The 18309-nt window shown below is 44.4% G+C and overlaps 1 protein-coding gene across 24 annotated transcripts in view; it reads left to right on the top strand.

Annotated features, from left to right (window-relative positions):
• celf2 (cugbp, Elav-like family member 2) overlaps positions 1-18309 on the top strand; it is a 211378-nt gene that overhangs the window by 140790 nt on the left and 52279 nt on the right. For all 24 annotated transcript variants that reach the window (XM_065951236.1, XM_065951235.1, XM_065951237.1 and 21 more), the window contains one exon: positions 1304-1386. In XM_065951236.1, coding sequence (XP_065807308.1) covers positions 1304-1386 — 83 coding nt within the window. The remainder of the gene's footprint in view (positions 1-1303; positions 1387-18309) is intronic.

The raw sequence follows: 18309 nt of genomic DNA, 5'->3' as shown, positions 1-18309 counted from the left end.
GGGAGGGTCACCTTAAAACCGCCTACCTTCTCTGGTCCAAACAAAACACACCATTCAGGACCAGAATCTAATTTTGCTCTCTTCAAAAGCTACAAAACTCCATTGGCAGATGAGTCATGATTCTTTGCAGAACACTGGAGTTACCCGTCTACCTCGACCTTGAACCCTTTCTCTGTGAGTTATTGTCTTGATAAAATGGAGTAAGATTCATTTTAAAACACCCACAAGAACACAAAAAAATGAACTTATTGAGGAAGAGGTAGAAATACAACAACTGTGCTCTGCAGTGTTTGTCAGTGGTGACTCTGGAGGTTTTTCAGGGTTTTACACTAAGGCTGGTTCTGGCTTAGATTAGAGGATATTACTATGGAGCTATTATTGTGGCAAAACTATTTGAATATGCGTACACAGATCCACAAATGTGTAAAAGATCCATATATTACCTTCTGAAAAACACACTTTTAGTTAGTCTTTGTTTCACTTAGAATAACTATCTGTAAGTAGTCAGTTGTTAGTTGTTGTTCTTTGATTGGTAGACTTTGTCTGCAGATAATTTCTTGCAGCACTGTCTTTTTTTTTTTTTAAGCTGGTCTGCAGCTGCCGGCTAACAAAAAAAGACGCCTCCTTTACATTGGAAGAGAAACCTGGGGTGCAATTCAGAACCTGAAACCTGGGGGGTAGTCTAGGGGGAAATCTTGCCGGTTTGAAGACATCAAAATGTTGTCAAAATACGCCGCTGAAAGCATGTTTATATCGGAACTTACATGTTTATTTCAGGAAGTGTGCTCATCATCAGCCCGAACTTGTAGATGTCTTTTGACATGTGAATCACCAAATCAATAGAAGTTAGAGTCTTTGAATTAGTTAGAGAGACTTAATCACCCTTGTAGACACGATCCAGTGAGCAAACGAGTGAGCGAGCGCGAGCAATAAATAAATGACTGAATCCTTTCTTTACCGAACGAGTGAGTTAGTGACTGTTCAAAGATTACTCAAGGATTAATGAAGAGGCTCGTCTTCCTCCTCAGTCTCTGTCTCTTGTGTGTGTGTGTGTGTGTGTGTGTGTGTGTGTGTGTGTGTGTGTGTGCGTGCTGCTGCTCCAGGCTCAAGTCATCAGCGTTGAAACAAAAAATCCAAAAAGCGTTTCTCTCCGTCTCCACTACGATGTGTCACCCTTAACATTCACTCAGCGTCTTGCCAGTGTCGACAGGTGATGCCAGGCGGATGAATAGAGAAGACGCTCTTTGTTGCTCCTTATGCTCATCTGCACTCTCTCTCTGTCTCTCTCTCTCTCTCTCCCCAGGCTGCTGTTTTGTCACGTTTTACACAAGGAAAGCTGCCCTTGAAGCCCAGAATGCACTGCACAACATAAAGACCTTAACAGGGGTGAGTGTGTCCTCGATTCTCCTCTGCCTCTGACTTTCTCTCCTCTAATCACACACTTACAGCGGAGCCCTGAGGCGGCCCCGCCCCAACCTGTGTGTGAGTGTGTGTGTGTGTGAGGATACACAGGTATAAACATCAGTGTGTTGGTATGCTGCCACAGTGCCTTTGTAGTCTGGTGAGTGCCCAGAGGACTAAACGTGTGTGCAGGTGAGGAAGTGACTCTGTGTTAGACTCTGCAGTAATGACGGTGTTTATCGTAAACATGTTGTTTTTTTTTTTTACATCAAATAGGAAGCCTTTTCTTCACCGGAAATATCAGCTGAAATGAACTGAGGCTGAATTCCATTTCGGTCTCCAGGTTCTTTGTATCGTGCGTGCTGCCGTAATGACACTGAAGTGGCTTTTTTTAAGACTGTTGAACAGAAAGAGAAAGTCCTTAATGGTATTAGATAAATGAATGCTTTCATCTTAAGGAGGAAATAAATGCAGAGGAAAGGAAGATTTACTTAGAGTTTATGTTTTTTGTAAGTTGTTAATTGTGCGTCCTTTGAAAGCTACGAGACTCCGCTGACAAAACATTGACATTTACTTCTTAAAAAATTGGGAATTGCTGTTCTACCGCTGCCTCAAATGATATATTTTGTGCTAACTATTGTGCTAACAAGGGGAGACTATCCCTGTCAGATGGGACGGGGGGCTGGGGGTCTTCCTGAGGTTAGACAAGGGGCCGTCTAGGGACATCGCTCCCCTAGTTACTTAGCAACACAGTATGTCTTAAAGGTACACTCCACAATTTCAACTGTTTAAAGTAAACAACCGATTGATGCAGCGGTAGACCAGCAAGTCCTGCGTGTTGCAAAGTAAAATAACGTTTTATTCCGATTGGAGTTTGGTGGCTTTGAAGAGAGCAAACAGCTAGAGTCCCTCTGCACCTTTAAGAAAAAGCTAAAGAGCCAGCTCTTTCATGAATACCTACTAACTTAATGATGATGGTCTCCATATTATTGATGATGATGATGGTAATGACGATGGTTTTTGTTTGATAACGACGACTTATAAGATGGTTTCTATACTGATTAGAGCTCTCAAGAACTGCCCTCAATGTTGTGCTTTGCCTCTGGTCACTTCCTGTCAGCACCTGTGTGTCCAATCAGACTCAAAGCTGATCGTTTGCTCTTACTCACATTGTTCCCTTTTTTCTAGATCCTTGCTTGTGTTGTTCTTACTCTCTGATGTACGTCGCTTTGGATTAAAGCGTCTGCTAAGTGAATTGTAGAATTGTAGCTAGATGAACATTTGTCAGTTAGTAAGAATAATAATCTTAGGTAACCAACGGTAAAATCAATACAATCAAAGTTTAAAATTGCTAACATTGCTCCTCCATCTCTAAGAAACACAGTAAATGATTTTAACAACACATCCAATTTTTGCAAAAAAAAATTCAAAATAATATTTAATGTGCACCGGCTACGTCCGCAAATAGTCTTCTTCTTGTCCTCCTTAGTCGGCACTTCTGTATCAGCACAACCATTTTTTGTGATGCAGTGATAATAAAAGACCTCTAGATATCGTTAGAAGTAAGAAAAACATTGTGCTCAGCATCCAGGTTCAGCATATCAGGACACGCTTTTTACAATAATGCACGTGTGGATGCTCTGCTGTTTTTCTTTCTTTTATGCTGCCTGTTTCATTCTCCGCTATTGTTCCCTCTCACGGCCCAAGAGAGCCATCGAGGAAGTGGGCCGGTTGCTTGCTTGCTTGCACTCTCACTCTTTTAGCCCTGGGTGGATATTTAGAAGCCCCCAGATCCCTTCTGCTCGGGCTATTGGCTGCGCCCCCCCCGCCCCCCCCCCCCCCCGCCTCGCTCTTCTTGGCTGCACCGGCTAACTGGAATCTCATCAATTGAGCGCCTGTACTCACTCGCTTCTGTCAGTTGGATCAGCGGATAGGCCCCCCCCCACCCTCCCGGGGTAAGACAAGGCGGATGCTGCGAATCCCTCAAGAGCTAGCCGGGATTTGTGCTCAGGTTCCCCTGATTGTCGGGAGTGAGGCTTGTTGTTTTTCGCACAGAGTCACCGTGTTAATTGCTCGCGGAATAAGAATGTTAAACGCGCTCTGTTCTCCTGCGCTGCGAGAGACACTCACTACTTATCCCTTGTTGGAGGTGTGAAAACAGCCCTGGGGGAGGACACAAACTGCAGCACTTTCAGGATTACAGGAACATGAAATCCCCTTCTTCTACACCACAACATCCCCCTCCTTCCCTGTGGTCATCCTCCTCTTTGCTAGCTTCTTTCTCCTGCAGCATCTCGGCCTGCTTTTATGTTTTTTTGGGGCTTTTTTGAAGTCCAACTGCAACATATTTGTTTTGTAGTCGATGTCGATGACACAAGTTTGGTGAAAAAGTGAAAAGAGGACAAAATGAAGATAAACTGCTTTTTAAATGTGAAGAACTAAAAACGTCTAAATGCTTTGATATGTAACATAACTATAAATCTCACAAAGGCATCTAATCGGAGAAGGCCTGTTATTGAGGAAAAGTTCTGGTGTTTTTGAACGTATTCTGGATCTAAATAATTAGGTACAGCCTCTTACAGATACAATATGTAGATTCCGCCACCAGGGGGCTCTACAGACTACAATAACAAAAGATGACGCTGAGGCTGGTGGGGAATCATGGGAGTTCTCCTCTTTGGAGATTGCCTCTGAAAACATTTAAATCCTTGGCCGTGCAGAAAAGCTTCCTGGAGCTGTGGAAATTAAAAAATGTCCATTAAACACAGACGACATTGATCAACAACGTAACATGAGTGTGATTAAACCTGCATCGTATTCATCATGTTGGGAGTCGGACGACGCCGAGCGGCTGAGATCGGATTTTTTAATAAAAGTCCAGTATTGACTGACGGGTGTGGTTTAAAACCCTAATATACAGGACCAATAAATGTAGCTCACTCTCCAACACTCCAGCAAAACACTGAATCAATAGTGGCATAATGACGGATTATTAAGTGGGCTCTGTTTATAAAATCTGACTCCACCTTTTGCATGGAATTAAAAATGTGGAGTCAGCCAGGGGAAAGGGGGATGAAAAGGATGACGGTGATGATGGTGAAATAATTGCTGAACGAGGCGATGCAAGACAAAAGGAGAGCTGACAGAGAGAGAGTGTAGAGAAATTGAAGGCGAGTTTAGCGGAGTTGACGGGCAGATGGACGGTAAAAAGGTGGAGGAGAGCACTCCAGCACGCTCGAGGGCAAAGCAATAAACGGGGCCGCAGTTAAAAACCAATACCTGCTTATTAACTTCCTCACTCTCCTGGCTTGTAAAAAGCCGGCAGAACAATGTTTGTGTTGGCACTCTTCGCCTCGCTCGCTCTATCTCTCTCCTTCCAAACCCAAGGCCCTAACAGGGGGGGGCGGGGGGGGGGGGGGGCGCAATCAAAGTGGAGAGCTGGACGGGGGCCAAATTGGAAGAAAAGGGCACCGCGGTGTTGGCATGCGGCGACAGGCAGCCATGTTGGGCTGGAACAGTTGAGCGGCTGCCTTTTTCTTTTTTTCTTTTTTAGGAGGGCATAAAGCATTATGGTCTGTGGTTATTGTGATGAGTCTCTCAGAGCAACGTGATGATGAGAGTGAAGGATGGAGGTTTAAAGATGACACAAAGGAGGGAAGAAAATCTCCACCAAACAGACGGGGAAAGCAGGAAGAGACACTTCTCCACGCTGCTTCATATCTGCTCTAATCTCTTCGTCAGCTGTCTTTGCAGAGGATTGGCCCGTGATCCAACTGCACAAAATGTATGCACAAGTGATTGAACGAACGCAGTAAAAGTGTACATTCACGTCGGCTGCAGACCTGCCTGTCATACTTTAGAGATGAAGCAAATGTTGCCACAGCATAATCAGGCCCCGACAGGAATTCCTCTGCAATAACTAGACTTCTTCTTTTCAGTTTTTCACATATTTCTATCATGAAATGCCTTTTATTTTGTGTTGCTGTTGTTGTTGTTGTGTCTGCAGCTGCAAGACGACAGCATTAGGTGTGCATGCCAAGGTTGTGTTGTGCAGCCCAAAAGCTTTTAGTTCCAGAGAAATGTTCCAAAGGAGGTTGGTATAAGAATCTTTTATAACTGCTGTTCACACTAACTCATATGAAGTCAGCGCAGTAGGCCTGCAGTGTGTAATTTCACCTTTTTTAATTGCTTGTTTTCACACTTCATGTTTTACAACTGCCACGATCTACTGTGTTGATTACAGAGCTTTAAAAGGTGCTTGTAAGAATATTTTGTATATCGGCGCTTTAATATGTTAAATTACCGACCTGGAGTCGAGACCATCTGTGACATTGTCTTAAAAAAAGAAATACCATTTGGAGAATAGTTTCTATGCATAGGTGGATCACCGCATGAGCAAACGGGAGTCTTGGCCTTAAGATTTATTATTATATATATGTTTCACTTAGGTCTCTTAGCGCTGTTCATCTTGTATGGGTGTGTGTAGGTCTTAGTTCGGTTTCTTAGCCATCTTGCTTTTGTATTTTTTAAAGGAAGGGTAGGGACAGTCAATGAGAGAGAGAGCGAGCTGCAATCTGCAATCACCTGTTTCTAGCTGCTTAAAGGCTTTATATGCCTTTAAAGACGCCAGCCCTTAAATAAATACCATATTCTCTCAATCATGTTCATGACTGACGGGTCAGGTGGAAGTTTTAAAGGAGTATTTTCAACTTTTGTTATCATTAAAGGCTTTATATGTGATTTTTTGATCCAGCAGATGTCGCCCTTGAGCACCAGCATGAAACCAAAACAACTCGCGCTGCATTGTTGTGTTAGCATGCTAATGCTAGCGATCTTTATTATGCTGGTATCTTCACACTGCATGTAAATTTACCTGAAATGAGCGTGATCTAGAAACACAGTTAAGCAGTGAGTACAGTATGTTATTCTTCTTTTCTCTAGTCCCTCAATTAAACAACTTTTATACACGAGGGGAGGAGTCAGCCGGCCGTCCCGGCGATGTAAACAAAGTGAAGATAGGACTCTGAAAACTCTGAAAACATCACAGACAGTGGGACTCGGGTGTTACACCCATTGTAGACAGTCATGACTCACAGAGTTATTTTCAGAGGAGATACTTGATTTATATATTTAAGTGTGAAAAATCACACAAAGACTTTAATGTATATAAGAGGAAGGAAGGAACATGCAGTGCACGTGTAATATTTGCATGTGCAGGTAGGCATTCTATAGGTGAGTTTGTGGTCATGATAATTGTTCCCATGGTCTGATTCATTGATTTTTATTTGTGTCAGACAGTAAAACATTTCTAAAGGTTTTAATGTCTTCACAGAGATTCTCGAGATGTAGAAACAGAGCGTTTAAGCAGTCCACTTTCACAGCTATGTGAAGTTACTTAATTGAGACGGAGCGTCCACCTTCATGTGAGATGCGTTCATCTTTTGGAAAAGATTCCTCTGCAGACTTTTATTTCAAACATTTAAGCTTCAGAGTCGATAAGTTAGTGTGCTCATTAACAGCGGCATCACCACAGAGCGGAAAACATTAACCGGCGAGTGGAATTAAAGAATTTAAATGAAAATAAAATAAAAGTAATAAGTCATCACACACGCACACATGTGCATACACTCACACGCACACATGTGCACACACACACACACACACACACACACGTCAGTGGAGATAAACGTGCAAAAAGCTGTTTCTTAAAGAACAGTTTTCACTCAATTCATTTCTAATGACCTGCTAATGAAGCTCAGGGGGGTGGAGACTAAGTGAGTTTGTCTGCTTGTGTGTGTGTGTGTGTGTGTGTGTGTGTGTGTGTGTTGCCTTAACAGCCCGAACACACATGCACGCGCACACACACACACACACACACACACACACACACACACACACACACACACACAGACCCCTGCTAACCCATCTATCGGCGAAAAACATGTCCTGCACCCCTGGAGCGAGTTAAAGCCATAAGACCCAACCCCTGCTGCACAGGCTGATCCACACAAACACACACACACAGACACATGCACATGCAAACACATATACACACTTTTATGTGCACACAAGCATATGCCCCTGCACAGTTTTCCTTTATTACATTTTTTCTCTTCTATATTTTCATTTTTAATTTTTAATTTCCCCCTCCTGATCCACTCAGGGACACACCCACCCTCCACGCTAACACACACACCCTCCACACTAACACACACACACACACACACACACACACACACACACACACACACACACACACACACACACACACTCTTACCAACAACAGCAACACGCAGCGTGTTAAAGCCTGTCAGCCGGCCTGTCAGACAAGGTTGTTTGAGATTTTCCACTAAATTGAACTCTTTCATTAGTGGCTGACAGATGTCTAAATGCCCCGTGTCTCTCCTCTTTTTTCTCCCCCCCCCTTCACTCTCCCCCTGACGCCCGCCAAAAGGGCCCCGGGGCCGCTGCTTTCTCTCCGTCTGAAGAAGGGGTAGAGGGGAAGGAGAGATGGAAGTATGAAGGGAGGGCGAGCGCTAATCTAGGACGTGTCCTCTGGAGTGCCCTCCAGCTCGGAGAAGTTCAGTCCTTTTATCCGGGTTTCCTTCTTTCTCTCTCTCTCTCTCTCTCTCTCTCTCTCTACCTCCTGCCCTCCCTCCCTCACCCTCTCTCTCTCTCTCTCTCTCTCTCCGTCTCCCTCCTTTGTCCGGTTGAATCTCTTTTTTCCCATCTTCCACCCCTCTCTGGCTCTCGTTCTCTTTGTGAAAAAGGATGAAAAGCCCTTTGATTCACAGTTTCTCTCAAGGATATTTCATTCTGAAACTAAGGCTGAAGGGAGGGGAGGGTGGAAGAAAAAAAAAAAGGTGGGAGAGGGAGGAAGTTGGGGGAAGTTGGGCGTGAGGAAGGGGGGGAGGAGGGTTGTTTGGTCACAGGGGGGTGCTTCAGACGCGATCAGTCGAACCCCCCCCCACCCCTCCCTCCCTCCCTCGTCCTCCACGTGGGTGGATCAGAGCGTTTGTCGAGCGCCAAGCTTGATAAGAAGCGTGGGGCTCATTAAAAGCTACCGTCGCTCTGAGACCCCACACACACACACACACACACACACACACACACACACACACACACACACACACACACACACACACACGGGCAGGTCCCCACCTCCCTTACCTTTCTGCCGGCGAGATAATTAGTGACGCTCGGGCGCCAGAATACAGTCGTAGGGTTTGTGTGTGCGCCGGTGCAACCGCAAGGCACATCAAAGGGGCCTCATCAAAGCGAGAGCGATGTCGGCCGAGGTTAGGGGTTTAAAAGCAGCAATTTACAATCCAAAGACACAAGTCATTTAATCGGTCATTTATTATTATTTCAAGTTGTCGGACAGCGCCGCGGAACGGAGGCGCGAGGCCGTAGGTGATAATGTGTATTATCATTTCCAATGATGTGAGAAATGATGGTCTTTCATGTAAAAAAGCCCCCGTGGTCTGAACACTTTGACGGCTCCGCTCTTTGAAGGGGGAAACTCGGCGCTCACTTGAGAAATGACGGACCGTATGACTGAGTCTGCTCGCACTCTGCAGGCCCGCCGTGGGCTCGGGATGCACTCTTACTGTTTGTTGGTGCGCGGCTTGTTTTTGGGGGATTATGATATCTTTCGGTGTTGAACATGCACAAGCTTGTTTGTATCTACAGTGCTTTTCCTCATCTCTAAAGAAACATGTCATTTTAAAGAACATTTTAAATCACTGAAAAAGAGAAGTTTCACATTTCAAAAACTTGCTTTCAAAACAGCGACAGAAACGTCTCCTCCTCACTTTAACTCTCTGATCCAGGTCTACACTCCCTCCCCCCCACTACGCTCTGCCAATGAAAGACTGATCCAACCTTCAACAGGGTCCTAAGTCTCTGACTAGACTCTTCTCCTCTGTCGCCCCCCGGTGGTGGAATGAACTTCCAAACTCCATGTGATCTGCAGAGTCCCTCTGCACCTTTAAGAAAAAGCTAAAGACCCAGCTCTTTCATGAATACCTACTAACTTAATGATGAAAGTAGTTACTTTTCTTTAAATAATGCAGATACAATAAGAAACCAAAGGGGGGGTATATGTTGTGTTTCTCCTGTAATGTCAAGTTTACTTGATGCTATACTTTGTGGTGAAGAGAAGATTTTCCTCATTGACTTCATTGCTGAAATATGGAGTCCAAATAGAGGAGCCAGATCTACCCGTCTTATTTGAAAAGGCAGTGCACATTTTTACGTTTCATGCCTTTTTTTTCAGTCTATTTGATTCTGCATAAGACTCTCTTGTTCATATTTGATCCATTGCACTCACTGTAGCTTCATTCGCATTCATATAATATCTTGTGTAATCAAACCGAATCCATCACGGGCGACGGTTCAAGGAAGACATTTAAGAGTCCGTCCTCAGCCCCCCATTTATCAGCTGACTCGCACCCAGACATCCCCCCTCAAGTGTGCACAAGTGTGTGTTTTTCAGAGAAGTGCTTGATGAGCGGTGCAGCGAAGGGGAGGAATGCTTCATGTCCACGGCCTGTCAGTCGACGTGTGCTGTTTGTTCAGGTGCGAGCCTATTACACATATCACTGCTCTATCACAATAGCTCTCCACGCAGCACTTAAGAAGCAGACGAGCCGGCTGGCAGGAAAAGAAATGAGGTGACTCCCACCGACTGATAGACCAGCTGATTTACTCGCAAGGTTTCAGAAGCTCTGGCCTGCTGGAGGACCCGGGGGAAGTAGTTATAGGGGGTGCGAAACTCACCAAAAACAGCGGACATATTGCAGTGTAGGATATGACATTTAATCATGTACTGAGCTCGGTGTCATCAAACTTTGATGTGGTGCAGCCGGCAGAATATTATGCAACAAGCTGAAAAGGTTAGACCTCGGACAAGTTGGTTTATAAAACTGAGACAGTGGACCAGAGGAGACGTCCCAACAGGGATCAAACTTTGTGTTTGTTACATTTCTTTCTTCAAAGCTGCCAGACTCCATTCATAAAACAGTCATTTTAGTTAACTGGACGAGGGCCGAGCAGGACCTTTACTGTACATAAATTAGTCTGTTTGTTTGTGTTGCTGTTTTCAATATTTTACACTTCGATATTTTAAACACTCTAAAGGCCCTGACACACCAAGGAGATCGTCGGCCCCTGCTTTTGCGGTGTGTGTCCAGCTATGTCACTACCCGTCGTCCCCCTGTCTGCCTTTTTTCGGCCGATTCCACATTTTGAATCGGCGTCAGTCGGTTGAGAGGAATCACTGTGATTGGCTGTTCAGCTAAGCAAATTTCCTTTTTTAATTTAATTTCAAACCTTTATTTATTCTCGAAAAGACACTGAGGTTTCCCTCATTTCCAACGCCGTCGAGATTACAAGCACAGCAAAAACAAGCAAAAAAAACATCAAACACGCAAAACCACTGAGATCATTTAAAACAGTTACAATTTGAAACAAGGTTGTTCAAAATCAAATTCCTAAACTAAATTTGGGGCATCAAAAGAAAATGCAGATTTACCGAGTGCGCAAGAAAAAAATCACATTTTTGGTCAAGATAAAAGCCCATGTGAGGAGGCGTGAGGCGACGCCTTGTCAATGTGGTTCCACAATTGGGGATCGGGACCCTCTAGGGGGTCGTGAGACGCCTTCCAAAACAAATGTAAAATGATTTTAAATTGCATATTTGAACCCATTGCTGTGAAAATATATACAAAAAAGTAGTTAAATTTAAAATAAAACCACATTTGTTAAGCAAGATTCGTGCTGAAATGTAAGTTATATGTGAAGCCCGGGGAGTCTTTTCTCTCAAGTAATTTGTACCGAGTAAAGTAATAGTTATATCTTCAGTTTGGAAAAGTCTGCTCGTTGTCTGAATTGTTCCCTCGCGCCTCGACTCTCAGCGTCCCCGAACGGCAGGGCCGTCTTATGATAATCGAAAATGTTAAATCACACACTTTCAGAGGAGACTTCAGATGTGTGTGTGTGTCCTCGTCTTTAAAAAATCCTGCTCGGCTCCTCACAGATCATTTAAGTCGAGAAAAACAACAGCGGCTCTCACTCACTCACACACACACACACACACACACACACACACACACACACACACACACACACACACACACACATGTATACACACAACCATTCCCACTGCGGTGTCATTACAGAGGCTCATTATCAAAATCAATTCAATTAAAGGCTGTAATTGCTGTAGTGAAACCCAAATGCTATCGCAAACAGGGCTGTAGGAAGGCAAACCTCATCGATGCGCCAGCCCTCCAAGAGTGTGTGTGTGTTTGTGTGTGTGTGTGTGTGTGTTCTTATTTAACATAAGAAATATTAATCGCTTGTTTCAAATTAACTCCGCTCGACCCTCTCTTCCCTCCGAGTTGGTGGCAGCGTTTAAGCATATTGATTCTGTAAGGGGAGGTAGAAGGAGGGGGGGGAGTGTGGCTGTAAATGCGGGCCAGCTATGTTAAACACTTAGAGTAGTTAGTGTGGAGACGCCACGCAGCATAGCTAATGCCAAATCCCTCAATCATTCCCCTCACACACACACACACACACACACACACACACGCACGTGTGCGCTGGGTTAATTGTTTACCGAGCTAAATGAAGTGGGGATAATGTAGGCTAACTGCGCGCTAAGCACCGCTAAGACGAGGGGATATTGTAAAGGACAATTTGATTTATAGCAGTTTTGTTTGCCAAGAGTAAGAGCGGGAATTAAAAGTCACACTTTATTTGTGTCAAGGTGTTTTGTCAGAGTGACAAAGCGGAGTGGGGGGGGGTTTGTAATGTGTCAAGTGTGTGTTTACGCTTTTGTCTTAACCGTGGAAGAGCAGGAAGAAAAAGACACCTGACGTTCTGCTTTGTGCGCCTCGCTCTCGTTTGATGTGTACTTGCAAGGCGGTGCATCACAGGAAACCAGGTGTTTCAAACCCCCACTGTTTGAAACTGATAACTCAGAAGAACGAGAGAAGAAGAAAGTTTCTGATGACGGGGGTGTTTACTGTTTCACACTCCTTGTTCTACATGAAGGGCGGTTCTGGTATTTTGAACCTGGGCCCTGTTTTCACATATTTCTCAGGTCATGATGACTCAAAGTTTTGGGATTTCTTCTGCTGATTGATTAGACCAGCAGTCAGAGAATGTTATATGATGGCTGCAACATCATTTGTAAACAGGACACAGGATATTGCAGCTCAAGCAAAGGACAACTTTGTTAATTATGGTGCATTCTTATTCATAACTCCTTCATGTGGAGGTGGAGGAGAGCGGAGGCTTCAGTATGGAGGAGGTGTGGCCTAACAGCAGTTTGTTTTGGTTTCACGCTGGTGCAAAAAGCTGGCTCAAAAAGTGGCACATTCTTCCTTTAAATGGAGGATATAAAACCTGTTTTTAGTTTTGAAGTAAAGGTTTTTCTGTGCAGTCTTCCTGTCTGTTATGTTTTCCGATGCTTAGAATAACAATTCAGACTTTTATTCCAAATGTACCCTGACAAAATGAAGCTACAAAATTAAATTATTTTAACCAGTTTTGAGTGGATTCAAAGCCTTTGAGTGTTTTTCATGAGGAGGAAGGTGAAGACTCTTCTGTGTTGGCGGTGATGATCACCGTCTGGAGGTCATACGTGTGCTTTGGTGTTTTTGTGGTTGAATGGATCCTGCACACTTTGCAGGTGTGTGTGTGTGTGTGTGTGTGTGTGTGTGTGTGTGTGTGTGTGTGTGTGTGTGTGTGTGTGTGTGTGTGTGTGTGTGTGTGGTGGGTCGTACGGTCTCGGTCACTGATATTGAATCCCGACTGTGAGGGCCATCTGTCTGACTTTGACCCAGCAGCTCACCGTCACACCTTCAGAGAGGAAGGAGGGCGAGTGTGTGTGTGTGTGTGTTTGTGTGTGTGTGTGTGTGTCTGTGTGTGTGTGTGTGTGTGTGTGTGTTTGTGTGTGTGTGTGTGTGTGTGTGTGTGTGTGTGTGTGTGTGTGTGTGTGTGTGTGTGTGACACAGACAGAGAAAGGAGGGGTGGTACCATACAGTATGTGCACTCCCCAGTTTTTGGCACGAGCGCTCTGATCATGTGAACCTTTGCTTTGAAGGCGCCAACTGCAGTGATACACACACACCTTACTCCACACACACACACACACACACACACCTTACTCCACACACACACACACACACACTCGTCCTATTCCCAGCGTGTACCTCAAGTTAGTCCTCTGGCTCCGGGACAAGGCGACCTCTGACTTTTTGAGCGCAGGGGGCATTCCTGGAAGACGTCTCCGGGGCGGGCGGAGGATGACAGCGGGGGGGGGGGGGGGGGGGGGATAACGTTAGCCCGAGTACGGTAGTTAACATTTCGGAAGTGTCGAGTTTCCTGCACTCGCTGTACCAGACGAGCTCGGCTTTTTTTTTTTTAACGACCAGCCGAGCATGGGGTTTAGCACATGGATCCCCTGAATGCTGCACAGGTTCATAATAACGATATAAAGATATAGAAGCTGCAGGGAGAAGACGGAGGAGGACGGGGGGGTTAGCGGGGTGTCAGCTAACTCGACAGATATACACCTCGACCTCGGCCAGGAAACAGGCTGATTAAAGAGGCTGTGCCATAACTGGAAGGTCGTAAAAAATCCATCCTGGCCGCACGCTGATCCCTCTGCTCTAATGTGGACCTTATGCTTTCCCTCATCCAGGTTTTAAACTGACATGAATATCTCCCTGTCATATCATGAGCTAATCTTGTATTTGACTTGTCGTCAGATGAATTGGAGCTCAATGACTCCGGTTTTTTTTTATTGGTAGTGAAGCAAATGATGTGTGAAAAGCTGTGACAAACCCACAGAGAGGAGCTGCTGAATGTTTGAGCCTACTCTCTTCCAGCTGCAGCCTCTGCCATGCTAACTCGGTAGCATATCAGTATTGTGCCGGCTAACGTGTTTAAAGGGCTTTCTATACATCATTTAAGTTTATGGATATTAAGACATGAGCAGTTTGACCCACTAATGTGCTGGAAGATTCCCAACATGAAAGCAAAAAATCTGTTTGTGGAGCATGTGGAGTAGCTCAGGCTGTGGGGACTTTGGTCGCCGGTTCAAGTCCCAGTGTGGCCCAAAGTACAGTTCTACAATTCACTTAGCAGACACTTTTATCCAAAGCGACGTACATCAGAGAGTAAGAACAACACAAGCAAGGATCTAGAAAAAAGGGAACAATGTGAGTAAGAGCAAACGATCAGCTTTGAGTCTGATTGGACACACAGGTGCTGACAGGAAGTGACCAGAGGCAAAGCACAACATTGAGGGCAGTTCTTGAGAGCTCTAATCAGTATAGAAACCACCTTATAAGTCGTCGTTATCAAACAAAAACCATCGTCATTACCATCATCATCATCAATAATATGGAGACATCATCATTAAGTTAGTAGGTATTCATGAAAGAGCTGGGTCTTTAGCTTTTTCTTAAAGGTGCAGAGGGACTCTGCAGATCACATGGAGTTTGGAAGTTCATTCCACCACCAGGGGGCGACAGAGAAGAAGAGTCTAGTCAGCGTCTTAGGATCCTGTTGTGAAGGTTGGATCAAACTGCCTCTAATGCAGTATATCCTCTAATGTTGTGAGCATTATGTGAAAGTTGCAGTCGGTTATATGTAAAGAAGGGCCCGACCGATATGAGGTTTTGAGGGCCGATGCCGCTATCGATATTGGAGATAGAAAATAATCTGTACCGACATATCGGCCAATATCTTTCTTAGATCTGTTGGATCTTTAGAGATAGATATAGATTTACACATTCATTGTGTTGATCCCTCAAAGTAAAGTAAGGACGTTGGTCTGGTTCTTAGAGAGGTGATAGGTCACTTTAGCGGAAGTCGCTATTTGCAGCAATGACTTACAGAATGTGCCGTGTTTTTCCACATTCAACCCGAATATTCAAGTATATGGAACTTTACAGCTCGACCGATGAATCAGCCGGCCGATATCAGCGTATCCAGTGACGATCGCTATCGGCTAATTTTATTGTGGTTATGCGCAGATATTACCAGATTTAATCACCAGTCAAATAGCATTTAATGTGGACTAGCAGTTCTCTTTCACCAGCAGAGGGCGCTATATGGATTAAAACAATCGGTATCTCTCTCCAGAGTGTCGAGCGGTGATGCACGTACATGCTCAGTTACTTTTCCATCTTGTCTTCGTCATATATCTTTTCCACAAGTGTCTGATGGCTGCATTTGAGGGATCAACACAACAAATGTGTAAATCTATATCTATATCTACAGATCCAACAGATCTAAGAAAGATATTGGCCGATATATCGGTACAGATTCTTTTTTTTCTCTTCAATATCGATATCGGCATCGGCCCTAAAAACCTCATATCGGTCGGGCCCTTCTTTACATGTAACCGACTGCAACTTTCACATAATGCTCACAACATTTTCGTTTTTGGTTGCATCTCCTGAGTGTAAGAGGCTTTTTAAATCAAATTTGCTATCCTCCCCCCTTCCCCCAAGAAGAGCATAAAGGAAGAAAAGGGAAATCCCCTCCTGATGATAAATGTACTCGAGGAGTGAAATTTAATTCAAACATGAATGAATCACAATCTGTACATTTTAATTACAATGAACATGTTAAAGTCTGTGGACAAGAGTTGGAAATGAGCAATCAGAAACATTGTCATTTGATTGCTTTGTAGTTCAGCTGTGTTCAATTGCGTCGTTTCTATCAAATCAAGTCAAATGAAAATCTCTGTGCCCGTGTAGCCGCTGCTCTATGAGCTATAATTCCAGATAAATTGGACTACTTCATAGCAGGCTAATAAACGCAGCACATTACTCTGCAGTTATTGTCGAGCAGCTCAAATGAGTTGTTCTCCTCAGCGATGTAATTCTTAAAAAACAGTGGGACAACATGGCGGTTAAGCGGCTCGTTATTAGCATTTGTGCGAGTGCCGGCTTTCAGTTTGCACATTAACATGTAAATTAAATGTTAATCGATTTTTCAAAGGTGTGTTGTTTATCGTGTACTTTACAGCAGCGCCCAGTGTGACTCAGCCAGTCAGAACTGAACGACGCAGTTTGTAATAAGGCCGTCCAAGTGCTCGAAAAATGATTAAAAACACAAACGGTGACACTTCACTTTGAAGAGCGCCGCCGACAAATAAACGAGCGAGAAAATGAGACAAACTTTAACAGCTTCATAATCCAACACAGGGGGAATAAATATCCAATTTGACTTTGTGTCGTTATAACTGTACATCTGTCCTTTAAAGACGCCAGCCCTTAAATAAATACCATATTCTCTCAATCATGTTCTGACTGACGGGTCAGGTGGAAGTTTTAAAGGAGTATTTTCAACTTTTGTTATCATTAAAGGCTTTATATGTGATTTTTTGATCCAGCAGATGTCGCCCTTGAGCACCAGCATGAAACCAAAACAACTTGTGCTGCATTGTTGTGTTAGCATGCTAATGCTAGCGCTCTTTATTATGCTGGTATCTTCACACTGCATGTAAATTTACCTGAAATGAGCGTGATCTAGAAACACAGTTAAGCAGTGAGTACAGTATGTTAATCTTCTTTTCTCTAGTCCCTCAATTAAACAACTTTTATACACGAGGGGAGGAGTCAGCCGGCCGTCCTGGCGATGTAAACAAAGTGAAGATAGGACTCTGAAAACTCTGAAAACATCACAGACAGTGGGACTCGGGTGTTACACCCATTGTAGACAGTCATGACTCACAGAGTTATTTTCAGAGGAGATACTTGATTTATACATTTAAGAGTGAAAAATCATAAATAAAGACTTTAAGACTTCATAATATGGAACAGAAGTAAACATACCACTACTCAGGTTTAAAGATTCCCCTCAACAAAAAGATCTTTTGAGGACATGAGGATGAATGAATTGTTGTGGAGGACGAAGCAGGTAGAAGGAAAGATGGGCGTAGCCTCGTACTGAAGAAGCAAAGACTCATTTTGTAAAGCTAAATGCCAGCGCAGCATCCTGCCGGCTGCACACGTGGCTCTACGTGGTGAAGTTTTCAGTTCTCTGTGCTTTTTTATGAGGCTGAGCGCAGCGAGGACTTAAGTCGTTTTTATGCCCGGCTCCCGCTGAGCACGTAATGAATGGCAGACTGCGGCTGTGGGGCCTGCCAGGCAACGAGAAGCTGCACTGTGGAATTCTGGGATAGTGGAGAGGAAGAGATGTACGTTGTGGGACTCGGCGGGGGGGTTTTGGGGGAGATCAAACAGGACGACAGCGCCGCCTCCCCGCCAGGCATTCTGGGTAGACAGACCTGAGGAGGAGACGCCTGAAAACCAGACAGGATTTTTTATTTTTGTTGGTGTGTGTGCTGTTTGAAATGGATTAACAAGGACTGACTCGATGAGACTTCCGGGTTGTTTTTGACACAGATTTCCCCCACACACACACACACACACACACACACACACACACACACACAGACACAGAGACACACTCAGAGACACACACACACAGAGACACACTCACACACACACACAGACACACAGACACAGACACACACACACACACACACACACACACACAGAGAGAGACACACACACACACAGAGACACACTCACACACACACACACACACACACACACACAGACACACACACACACACACACACACCTCATCCATGTCTCTGCATCTGTCCTTGTGTGGGTGATACTGCGCTGAGCGAGCAGCCTGAAGCGTTATCGACTATTCCTGTCTGTTCAGTTCCTCTGACCCTCTGCCCTCCTTCTGATCCTTTTTTATATCGCTCTGGTTTCTTTCTCTCGTTCTGATTCACAAACTTTACTTTTCTCACTTTGTCTGTTTTTAACTTTCTGCTCTCCTTTTCTTTATTTCTCGTCCTCCATG

The sequence above is a fragment of the Labrus bergylta genome, chromosome 23 (genome assembly GCF_963930695.1).
Source record: "Labrus bergylta chromosome 23, fLabBer1.1, whole genome shotgun sequence".
Lineage (NCBI taxonomy): Eukaryota > Metazoa > Chordata > Actinopteri > Labriformes > Labridae > Labrus > Labrus bergylta.
Note: the sequence above shows the minus strand (reverse complement) of the source record. Positions and strands in the feature narration are given on the sequence as shown.